Source organism: Adiantum capillus-veneris, chromosome 27, assembly GCF_014529385.1.
Source record: "Adiantum capillus-veneris isolate H3 chromosome 27, ASM1452938v2, whole genome shotgun sequence".
In the NCBI taxonomy this organism is placed as follows: Eukaryota; Viridiplantae; Streptophyta; class Polypodiopsida; order Polypodiales; family Pteridaceae; genus Adiantum; species Adiantum capillus-veneris.
The window spans coordinates 62,331,329-62,342,873 of NC_140957.1; the positions used below are offsets into that span (position 1 = coordinate 62,331,329).

The 11,545-nt window shown below is 42.5% G+C and overlaps 1 protein-coding gene across 2 annotated transcripts; it reads right to left on the bottom strand.

Moving 5' to 3' along the window:
• Positions 1-2,253: 2,253 nt before the first annotated feature.
• LOC147422079 (lipoxygenase 4, chloroplastic-like) lies at positions 2,254-11,175 on the bottom strand. 2 transcript variants are annotated; one of them, XM_086502607.1, is made up of 10 exons: positions 11,013-11,175; positions 9,167-9,242; positions 8,119-8,534; positions 7,425-7,946; positions 6,956-7,300; positions 6,665-6,750; positions 6,485-6,592; positions 5,547-5,851; positions 4,711-4,977; positions 2,254-3,805 (listed from the first exon to the last, which is right to left on the bottom strand). In XM_086502607.1, the coding sequence occupies exons 3-10, from the start codon at positions 8,507-8,509 to the stop codon at positions 3,067-3,069; spliced, it is 2,763 nt and encodes a 920-aa protein (XP_086358733.1). In that variant the 5' UTR covers positions 8,510-8,534; positions 9,167-9,242; positions 11,013-11,175; the 3' UTR covers positions 2,254-3,066. The 2 variants fall into 2 exon arrangements, with proteins under 2 accessions (XP_086358733.1, XP_086358732.1); XM_086502606.1 differs by lacking the exon at positions 11,013-11,175 and having other exon boundaries at positions 9,167-9,305.
• Positions 11,176-11,545: the final 370 nt, after the last annotated feature.

Below are 11,545 nucleotides of genomic sequence, written 5' to 3' on the forward strand. Positions count from 1 at the left end.
ATTATAAGATGAGAGGAAGCTTCAAAAGTTTGGCATTTTTTGAAGTTCTATGTGTGCATTTGTGTAGAAAGAAAAGGAGAGTTCTTTATGGTCTTTAAAATGCAAAGTAGAGCCACCCTTTTCAATGGCTTTCAAAAACAAAAGTGCTCACCAGTGTTCGGAAAAATGTGTCTTAGCTTAATATCATGCTGTTTTCGATTCCGAAAAAACTGGTTGAGGACAAGCACAAAAGGAGAAATTATGCCCCAAAACACAAAAAAATAGTGTAAAAATTTGAAAAAAAAAACTATTTTTTCCTCTTTGCAAGTTCAAGAAAAGGAATTTTGTATGTTTGGGACAATGGTTTTTTGCGAACACTGGTACTCACCCTTCAAATATGAGGGCGGGAGTGAAACTCCATGGCCTTCCCAAGGTCACTCTTCAAATGACAAGTGGAGGGCTTCCTTTTGCTTGAACTTTTTAGGCTCCATTATATATAGTAGCGACAACGATTTGTGTACAATTCGAGTGCTATTGCGAATATAGATTATGGTTTTGATGGATATAAAACTTTATTGTGTGTCTCATTGATTGTATTTGCTTGTAAATAACTTCTCTCTTTTTGCCACCATAAGTGACATGACTGCCAAAGGCAATAAGTGTTTCATTCGTCATCAATGTATATAGATTTAAATTATATATATGTGTGTGTGTGTGTGTGTGTGGGGAGAGGAGAGAGAGAGAGAGAGAGAGAGAGAGAGAGGTAGGAGAGGGATTTTTTTCCTTGAAGGAGTTACAGTTCTAGATAACGGAGACACACTCCAAATTCGCAAACATCAAAGGATGTATGAATCCAACTTTAAAAACATCGATCATTTTAACTTGTGTCCAAGGAAGAACATGTAGTGCGACAATAGTGATTATGTCTGCTTTGATACAAAGATGAAACAAGAAAGAGCCTAGAACAATAATCAACATCCAATTAAATCGAATTTTGAAGTTGATTCGGTGGTTACATATATATAGAAGCTAGGGATGTGAGTTATTTGCAACATTGATTATGAGTGATAGTACTCTACACTCTAAATTGTTCACTATTCTCTTGTGAGTTGGATGATAATCATATTTTTTTCAAAATTGTGGGCACCTACTTACATGTTGTTGTTTTAGTTGACCACTTGGATCAATCACATGTACGCATGTATGAAGAGTGTGGATAGCCAGTGAAGATTGGGTGTCCTAAATGGGTAGGATGCACTTTCCACTACAAGTAAGGTTCCCCCAAGAAGGAGGGGGATAATGGTAAAAGGGACTTATAAGTGATTGATGTGACCTTAAGAGTCTCATGCACATGCAAGAGTCCGGTTGGTCTTTTGTTTCTTTTTTTTTTTTTTTAAATGGCACCTCTTTATTGGGGGGGGGGGGGGGGGGGGGGGGGGGAAGAGGGAAACTTAAAATTATTACCCCCTTTAAAAAAATGCAATGAAAAGGGGGGGGGGGGGGGGGGGGGGGGGGGGTTGTTAAAGACAAAAGTCACAAACACAAACCATCCGCCCCAAAACCCCAACACCCCCCCCCCCCCCCCCCCCCCCCCCCCCCCCCCCCCCCAAAAAAAAAAAACCATAAAACCACCCACAAAAAAAAAAAAAAAACCCATGTGGAGGTGTCAGAAGAGGCTAAATCAAAATTCTAAGGACACGTTAGGAAGGCTACTGAAAAAAGGATCTTCAAAGTCAATGTAGAAATCCTTCAACGTTACAACGTAGCTTCTAATCAATTATAATAGCCAACATCACTTTGGTAGTGTTAAGGTAAACACCTATTTTCTAATCAATTAGTTTCACCCACTTTTGCTAATGTCAAAGGGGATGTGATTGTTGTGCATGAAAACTCTTACTTGGGAGCAACAAACTTCAGAAAACATTGCCGACACATTCAAGATTCCAAACATAGTGAACAAAGTTGGTTGACATTTATGTAACTCTAGATTGGTTGGTAAAAGGTGAGGTTGACTTTAAAGTTTTTTATATTTGCCAAACTCGAAAAAACTTCACTACTTGAGCAAGACAACTGCACAATCCCACTTTTTGATCATATAAGCATTGTATAAAAATGATACATTAGTAAACAATGCATCAAGGTATTGCTACCGCGATAAAGATTACCACACGAGAGAACAATGCATGAAGGTATCGCGACTGCGATACAACGCACCCAAGATTACATCTCAAGCTTGCTTAGCTTCTTCACAAGCAAATTTGCACTCTTGTCATCTCACAAATCTTTTTGGTCTTCTTGTGGTGGGATAAATAATAGATAGCACAAAATTTCATGCCAACAAGTGAATCTAAAGAACCCAACAGTTCAAAGCTCATCTCTTCAATATATTTTTTTTTTCCACAAAACTTTTCAATAGGTGAAAAATAATGAATAAATAATTGTGATCTATTGTGTATGATCTTTGTAGCGATTCTGTGGACGTGCCGAGTGTGCGGCTTTCTATCCACAATAAATCCTAGGGGCAAAATTGAATAAAGATATGGGTTAAACTATACAGTAGTTAGTTGGCACACTCGTTGCAAGCCAACTCATGGAAGGTGGTTTCCACCTTGAGTAATATTTGAGTGTACTCCATGTCAAAAAGGTGATGTGGCTTTGCTTTTCACACTTTGACCACCTCACAAGTCCCAAGGGTGACACCATCTCTATTGACAAAGGATGGGCCCTTCGTACTTGGTAGCATACAATACACCTCCTCTTTACAAGCCAAGAGTGATATCACTTGTGTTGAAGGCCCCTGGCTTTGATTGCACCCCTTGTGATAGAAGTTGTCAAAAGCTGAACCACAAGCATGGGCAGAACCTTGCTTTGATAATGTGTTGCCACCTCCTTACCCTCTTACCTTCTTCTACCTAAATAATGAATCCCCCATAGAACTGCTTCATCCATGGTTAGACATCCACTATATATAAGTTCGAGACTGTACCAACCCATATAGCCTCAATGCCCCCAAAGCATCCTGATGTGTTCACACTTCTGCGTGTAATCTTTAATGTTGTGAAGAAAGTTTCCCAAAGCAAACCTTCTCTATATGGAAATGCTGTTGGGAACTAACTTAGGCATAAGGAGTTCATATGATAGAACGCCAGCACCATGTCTACTTTTCAAAGCGGGGTCACGGTTTTTGCATCCAATGATATACTCTACCTCACTTATGCTTGTTGAAAACCTCTTGAAAGCTTCTTTGGCTCGTTGATCCTGTGTCCAATTGGTACGTGTTCGTGTACCAAGGTATTCCTCATCGGGCGAATGTGAACTAAGTGTGTCCACAACAGCCATTAAGGTGGTAGCTTGGAGGTGATTAGGAATGGTGGAGAGAAAGAACTTCCCAGGATTCTGAGAAAACTCATGATAGTCAAAGGAAGAAAAATCTCCATCTTCAGGTATGAGGCGTCGCGTCATGCAAGGGCGATTAGGCACATAGCCAGCATAATCATATTGCCCAAAGTTGATTGCAGCATGGAAACCTGAAGTTATCCATATGATGGTGCTCAATATGCTCTTCAGGTCTTGAGGTGTCTTCAGTTGAGGCCACCATGCTTCCCCTTTCTTGTCTTCATGCCCTGTGTTTTTAATCTCATCCCACCATGCTTGTAACTCAACATCACCCTCTACAACCTTGTCATCTTTGTAATAAAGTGACACATACTCATCAACCCACTTGGTGATAGCATTCCACACTAAGATGCCATCGGATGCATAAGGATAATCTTCTATCACCAACTGTAGCCCATTTTCTTGGTGGGGATCTTCAATAGCCATGCCCCTACAAATAGCATTCAAGTATTATTAACCAACTTACATGATATAAAAGTAAAATTAGATTGTTGGCATTTTGAATAAGAAATGTGAGTTCCTTTCTGCAGTAAGAGCTCCATTCACAATTGCAATCATTGGTTATGTGATTGTTTGTTGTTCTAGCATTCTAAAACATTGTTTCCGAGACTTGAAGTACTTTGTCGTTTCTTAGGTGTGACGTATCTCATCGTCTTACCTCCAAATCAAAGGCGATAAGAGAGAGATTGGTGGGAATGTCCTTTTTCTTGGTTTCAAAGAGATTGAAGAGAGTTGTGTGGACTTGGATTTGCTAATTTGGGGTCCACTGGTTTCATCATCTTCCCTGGGGTCTAGCTTAAAGGGAATAAGAGGGACTCGTGGCTTTGACTTTGTATGAGTGTTTGACAAGTAATTGTGGACCTAAGTCACCTACAATACTTGTATTCAAGAAACTGACTCATATTCAAATACTCTTTTGGATTTGAAAAAGCTCCTAAAGTGCTTACGTGAACGCTCAAGAATGTGGTCCTCTACATGACACGAAGAGCTTTGTAGAAAAGTACCCCTTTAGTGATAAAGTGCTTGTGTGGGGTGGAGACACCTGAGTTCGATTCCAACAAGAATCAAGTTATTCAACCCCCAAAAAAAAGAGTTGGCCTTAGAGTGTGAATTATGTAAAGATCTACCCTGGTGAAAAAACAACCTTGTATGTATGTGTATGTATGTATGTATACGATTAATATATACACATATATGTATTTATACATGTGTGTGTGTGTGTGTATGTATACATATTCCTACATAAATACATACCACATAACACTGTAACCTTCAAGAAAATACAAGCTACATACATAAAGATTAAACATGTAAACATAACCAAAAAACTCTCACCTTCTCAAAAGATCTGCAGGTAAACTTTCTTGGTCAAACCTCCATAATGACTTGTATGCAGCTGAACTAATTTCAAGAGAAAATGGGCCAGGTGTGAAACAATTTTCAATGACTCCATCGGCATTGATGAGCAATTGGCGTGCGGAAGCATTAATCTCTAGTGTGTAGCGAAAGTGGGGTTGTAGCAATGTAAACACTGGGTGCATTTTGCTTAGTTGTCTGTGACTTGCTATTACATATGGCTCCACTGTTGCATGGCTCCTCAACCTGAAGACCATAACGACTTTACGACGTTAATGCAAAAAACTCCAGTGATTAGATTAAGACATGAATGGACAAAGTACTCTCCCACAAGAAGTTTTGGGCAAATTCTCACAATAATTCCCACATTGTGACTTAATCCTAAACATCATGAGCTTCTGTGAGGGAGGCATCACATACCTAGCTAGGTACGATTGGGGGCAAGGGACCACTGGGAGGGGTGGTCTCTTGCCCCCAATCGTACCTAGCTAGGTATGCAGTGCCTCTCAAACAAAAGCTCATGATGGTATGCATTGTATGAAAAACTTTGAAAAAGACTCTCTTTCCCATGTGAGAAAATTTCTAAATCTTCTTGTGGATCCCATCCACTGGGAGGGGTGGTCCCTTGCCCCCAGTTGTACCTAGCTAGGTATGCAGTGCCTCTCAAACAAAAGCTCATGATGTTATGCATTGTACGAAAAACTTTGAAAAGACTCTCTTTCCCATGTGAGAAAATTTCTAAATCTTCTTGTGGATCCCATACAAACTTTGCAAAAATTGAACCAATGTGGTCCTTAATGGTGATGATAACTTACCAGTGATTGACAAGTTGATGGTAGCCAGCATCATTGGAACGAACATGTGCCTTAGCCAATTGCCATTTCCAATGAGAGCTAGAATCAGAGCTAGGTGTGAAGACACGTCGGTTTACAGGTGCCCCTTTGGATGGAGGGGGCAAGCTAAGTTCAATAGCTATAGGCAATAGGGTCCCCACTCCCGTGTAAAACAAAATTGTGCGGGATGCATACATCTTGCGTCCCTCAAGAGCGTTGATCTTGTTGATGAAAGACATGAAGGCATCATGATAATCGAGCACAAAGAGTCTTCCTTGATTCATGGCCTGAAAGATTTTTTTTTTTTGAATTTTTAACATCATAGATACAATTCATAAAAGATCTATTTGATGAGGCTTGAGCCCAAGAACAATAAGGAGAGGGAGAGAAGAGAATAAGAATTTGAACGTAGTGGGAAAATCCCAAGAAAAAGAGAGAGAGAGAGAGAGAGAGAGAGAGAGAGAGGAGAGAGAGAGAGAGAGGTTAGAACAATCAATCTCAAGCACAACAAGTGTCTTCGAAAATTTTAACATCTTAGGAACATTTCCAAGAGAACTTATAGGTGTATCCGACGAGTCTTGAACACGGGACTTGTTTTTGTGTGTGTGTGTGTGTGAGAGAGAGAGAGAGAGAGAGAGAGAGAGAGAGAGCAATCAATCTCAAGCACAACATGTGTCTTCTAAAATTTTAACATCGTAGGAACATTCCCAAGAGAACTCATAGGTATATCTCTTGTTGTTTGAGAGAGAGAGAGAGAGAGAAAGAGAGAGAGAGAGAGAGACCTTAGAAAGGGTAAACATATCTATTGGTTTCCAACGGTCCGGAGGACAAAAATAAGCGGCCAAAAGTGTGAAAGGCCAGGCGGGGCGGGAAAGTTAAGGTTTGAATTATTTACGATGGAACCAGAGCGGATCAATTACCTCTTGGACCGTGAGGCCTTCCAAGCGCCCAAGCAAATGCTCGGCTCTGATCGCAGAAACAGCGCAACCATACGTCTCTTCATCCAAAGAACTTCGTGGTGGAAATTCCTGCATAGCAATCACACCTCAGTATTTCATTTCTTCACTATTTCAGCTTACATGTTCAAGGTAAATTCAAACCTGGAGTCTTTCAATGTGTACTGGATTTGCCCCTGCCACTGCTTGCCGGCCGAATTCCTCATCTCGCATCCACGCGAATCGATCCTCTGTTGGTCATCATCAACACACATAAAATTGGGTCAGTTGCTCAAAACTCTTGTCCCTTTGACTAATATTACCATAACCTTAGCCCTTTTAATGGAAACTTGGTGGTTATGCTTTAGTTTAATAAGGCTCATGTTTGCTAAGCTTTGCATTGCCATCAGTAATCTTCAGCTTAAAGTGATAAAAGAGTGTTTATGGCAAACTCACTCGAGAGAATGGAAGGTTCCGCGTATTGGAGGAGATTCGATGCTTGGTTAGCAGATTGCTCAACTTTTTCAATTATCTGATTGATGGGTAGACCCTGAAGAAAACCAAGCTCGGGCTCGAATTTCCGCAACTTTACCCCCTCGCGGTAGAGGTTGTCAATGTCATGAAAGCTTTGAAACTCATCTCGACCTTCTTTCATGCTGTTGCTGAGAGATGGGACTTGCTGGTGAACCACTCCCTTTAACGTGTTTCCAATGAAGGTCTCCTGCTTGGCCTGCTCGAAGGCTTCGTCTCTTGGAACATAGTAGTTGGTTCCAATTTCTAAGACACTCTCAGCATTTGGATCTGCAAAAGGAGATAAGGGATTCAGTTTGATGCCGGTTTTGGTGGGTGTGTAATGCCATCAACGCGAAACTTTTGCGGTGTAAGTACTGAGAAGGCAAACATGTTTCAAAAGTGGAGCACATACCTGCTTTTGTTGCCGGTCTGCCTGTTCTGCATCGTCTTGGATACTTATGCTCACCGCTACCGCCAAGAGTGGGCCTAACAAGATTTTTATCTTTGTCTGGGTTGCCAATATCATTATACACATCATAATCATACACATTTTCCCATGCTTTCCTTGTGCCTTTGCCATTGCCTCGGAGAGCAAGCATGTCACGCTCTCTAAGGTCCTTCAAGCCTTCAGGTGTTTCGGAGGGCAAATAGACATGGTTAGTGAAGAAGATGGATTCTTTTGGGTTTTTGAACTTTGACTGTACCCATGAATAGCATGAGAAGTACAAAGTGCCTGATGGGAGACCTTTGATGGCTATGGTTTCGAGAAAAAACTCATTTTGGTGGTTGTTGACTATTGTGATTGCGCCAGGGAGCCCAAACTGATTGCTCACTTTGAACTCTGCAATGTATTGGACTTTGTCTGCATTGATGCTTGCCTTTTGTACCCAATCTAGCAATACAGCGGTAGTGCTGCGTTTGCCGACGCCCGTCTCTGTACATTCAAAGAAGCTCACAGTAAGCAAAATGTGTTGGCAAGGCAATCCTTATGCTGCCAATCAATAATCTAATGTAGCAGAACATAAATGGATGTGCCTGTCAAGACAATGGTATGTGTATATGCTAAATAAGCTGAAGATTTCAATATGAGAGAAGGAACGGCTTACGGGGATCGAGCTCAGTGCTGACAAGCTGGAGGACAACCTTTTGACCGGACACGTCTGAAAGGGAGTCGACCTTGTCCAGTAGTCGCTCTTCCAGGCCTGGATTGCGCTTCCGTCCCACGGTCACGAGGGCCGTCAGCGTGACCTGCCCCCCTGCTTGCTGCTGATGCGTCTTCGCACGTGGCGCAGCCACCTGTTGCTTCGTCATGGGCTCTGCTCTGCTGGCTGGCAATCTACTGCGCAATGGAACCGAAGTGGATGCAGCAGCTCTGCAGAGTGTGGCATGACTCAGCAATCCGATGGCCGGGAGAGATTGTGATCGGACGGCTGTCATGCAACCTTTTGCGAATGTGGAGCTGTGGAAACCATAGTTGGTGTATACAGATCTCAACATGGGCGCCCGCAGAAGGAAAAGTTCCCTGAAATGGAGAGTTTGTGCAAAAAACCTTTACACTTAGGCGGTGAGATTTACTCTCTACAAAGCTGTTTTTGGCGATCAATCCCACTATGTATATGTATATGTATATGTGTATGGTCTTGTATGCAACAGAGGCTTTTCCTTCACAAAATGAGTGCTAGAGCAATGGTGTAGGTATCAAAATGCAATATAAACAGAATTTGCAAGGTGGAAGATCAGATTTTGGCATTAATGTATTGCACGTAATGGACTGAATGTAGAGACTAAGGTTGAGTATAGTAGTGAGGAGTAAGGAGGGATGAGGCAAGGCTCAATGTAGAAGAGAAGGTAAGGTTTTGTGTGTATAGTAGAGAAGAAGGTTTAATGTACGAGTCCGCAAGAGAAGAGGAAGGGAAGGGAAGGGAAGGGGGGGGGGCCTTACTAGATAATTGAGGGTGGGTTTGTGTATATGTATGTGTGTGAGAGAGAGAGAGAGAGAGAGAGAGAGAGAGAGAGAGAGGATCATCAACTACCCAAGGGGGTATGGGGGTTGTGAGTGTGGAGCAAGCAAGTAGGAAAAGATTGCTCATATATATAGAAAGTGGTTAGAAATGGGAGAGCATGCAAATGCGTAGCTAAGGTTGAAAGGGATACCTTCTTTAATTTAATCTTCTTCAAATCTGCAGAGAGAAGGGCACCAGTTGATCCGGCTGGCAACTCGAATTAGAAGCTGCAAAGAAAGGTCTCCTCTTTCAAACACCCTTTTTTAACTTTCTCTCTTTCTTCAGATAATTGGCCCATTTCTTGGAAGTTTAAAATACTCCATTTTTCATTCGCTAAATTTGGGCTGACATGACTAGTAGCGGCAAGCTCGCTCTCTTCCCTCGCTTGCGCTTTTATGTTTTGTATACTTCTTTGCAGCTGCAAGCGTGTCCTAGAGAGAGAAAGTAGAGAGAGACTGCCTGTGCAATGAGCAAGCGCTTCTGTGCGTGTGCCTGTCCTTTCACGAGTAATGGTGTTTAGAGAGAGACGGAAGAGATTCTGTGAGCAGAATTTGTGTCGCTAGCAACTGCGCTACGTGTACTCGCGTGTAGTGACTAGAGCGCGAAATGCCACGAGAGAGAGAGAGAGAGAGAGGGGGGGCGGGGGTAGTACCCGAGGAAGACAGCCCAACGTCCGCTTTAGAGCAGAAGCGCGATAAACAGTTTTCAGAGAGAGAGAGAGAGAGGGGAAATATACAGTTTTTTGGAGGAGGGAGTTGGGATAGAGGGGGGTACCCCGCATGCAAAGAGGAGGGGAGATCAGAAGCTTCTGATTCGGGAGGGCGTTTACAAAAAACTGAAGAGGATATGCCGCGCTGTGCCTGCGAGGCTCTGGGCTGGCAATGAAAAAGGCGAGAGCGGGACGGGAGAGAGAGAGAGAGAGAGAGAGAGAGAGAGAGGGGGGGGGACGGAGGGAGGATCAGCTGATCGCCTTCTTTAATGGGGCTCAAAATGCAGCGCAGCGCTGTGAGAGAGAGAGAGCGAGAGAGAGAGAGAGAGACTTATAATTTAGAGAGAGATAAAAGAGAGTAGACGCGGTCTACAGTCCTCCCTCGTGCTCGGGCGCTTCCAAGGTTGAAAATAGCGAGCGAGTGTCCCCCTGCCTTTCAAAAACCTTAATTTACCTACCACTTTTTCCACATCCGCCCAAACCTTAATTTACCCCCCTTTACGCCCTCAAAACTTTAATTTACATTTGCATTTCACTCCCCCATTTTAATTGTTCTGTCCTTTGGACCACTTTACTCTCTGGCACCCAGAGAGAGAGAGAGAGAGAGAGCACCCCTACTATAAATAATCACATGTACATTGACATTCCTACAATCTAATTATTTTCAGGTTCAATGCCACCACTTGAATGTCAGTCAACATGTATGTTTAGTGTACTATATGGAGCTTTCTCCCAAGGCTTGTCTTCTTTTGTCCATAGGCTTGCAGTCCAAGTCAACTTGGATGGAGGGAATTGTACTTGCGACGAAGTATGTCACCGAATGCGGTCTACCTAAATGGAGGTGGTGTACAACACAGGGTCTCATTCACCTACCTCTTCTTGAGAGGAGAGTGTCTAACCAAAAAAGCTAAGGGCTAATGAGACATGTGTATCTATATGTAGCATGTTGCTAAGGGTTTCTCCAAACCCTTTGTTCTATCCATTTCGAGTTTTGATTTCTACTCCCCCCCAAGTGTTACGGTGGGTAATCGGTGGTTGGAGCTCACTACACATAGGGCAACTTTGGCGTAACCGGGTCCCCTTTAGCTTAGTGAGCAATTGACTAGTTGCAGTGGCAAATGTCGATTGCATCATCTAGTAAATCACTTGGTTGAAAACCCATAAGGTAACAAAAAGCACATAGTGTTGGATGTTTGTTAGTATTCAACCACAAAAGAACATGGTATCATCCAAAACCACTTTTAAAGCGTTGAAGGAGCGTATAGTCAAGGAGGGAGAATCACAATACCTTTAAAGAAGAGTATCTAGGGAAGACCGTAATAAATAGGAGGAAAATACTCAAGTCGAAGGATATGCAAAGAATATGGCCTTAGGCAAGGCTTAAGCTTTGAATGAGGGTGCAGTCAAAGGTATGTAAATTGGGGTGCAACAGCGCTAGCAATTGACTAAGGGTTTGCTTGAATGGCAAGCATTGAGACAAAGATTTGAGTCTTGAGCAAATGAAGAGGGGGGGTCTTTATAGAGCTAAAATGAAAAGGCGAAGGGTCTCTGCCGCCATAGCCATTAGCCACCACCAGCTACCCTAGCCCCCCCTCATCCTAAGCTCGCACGCACACACACAAAATTCCACACTTGCCCTTTTTCCTTGCCCTTTTTTAATCCTACCTACCAACTTTGCCCTCATGAAACAGTACCCAAACTTGAGAAATTTGTGATCCTCTGAAGTGACCCCATTTCTCATCCTACCTACCAACTTACCAAGCTCTCCTTCTATAGAAATTTGTATATTTGACAAAGATTTTTTTTTTTTTTTGTTGCTTC

What these genes read in the sequence shown, in the direction of transcription:
- LOC147422079 (XM_086502607.1), bottom strand. Translation starts at nt 8,509, where the DNA reads ATGTTGAGATCTGTATACACCAACTATGGTTTCCACAGCTCCACATTC. An exon ending in AAGGCCTCACGGTCCAAGAG is followed by an intron (nt 5,852 to 6,484) that starts GTAATTGATCCG and finishes AAAATCTTTCAG; the next exon opens with GCCATGAATCAAGGAAGACT. An exon ending in CCTGCAGATCTTTTGAGAAG is followed by an intron (nt 3,806 to 4,710) that starts GTGAGAGTTTTT and finishes TGCTATTTGTAG; the next exon opens with GGGCATGGCTATTGAAGATC.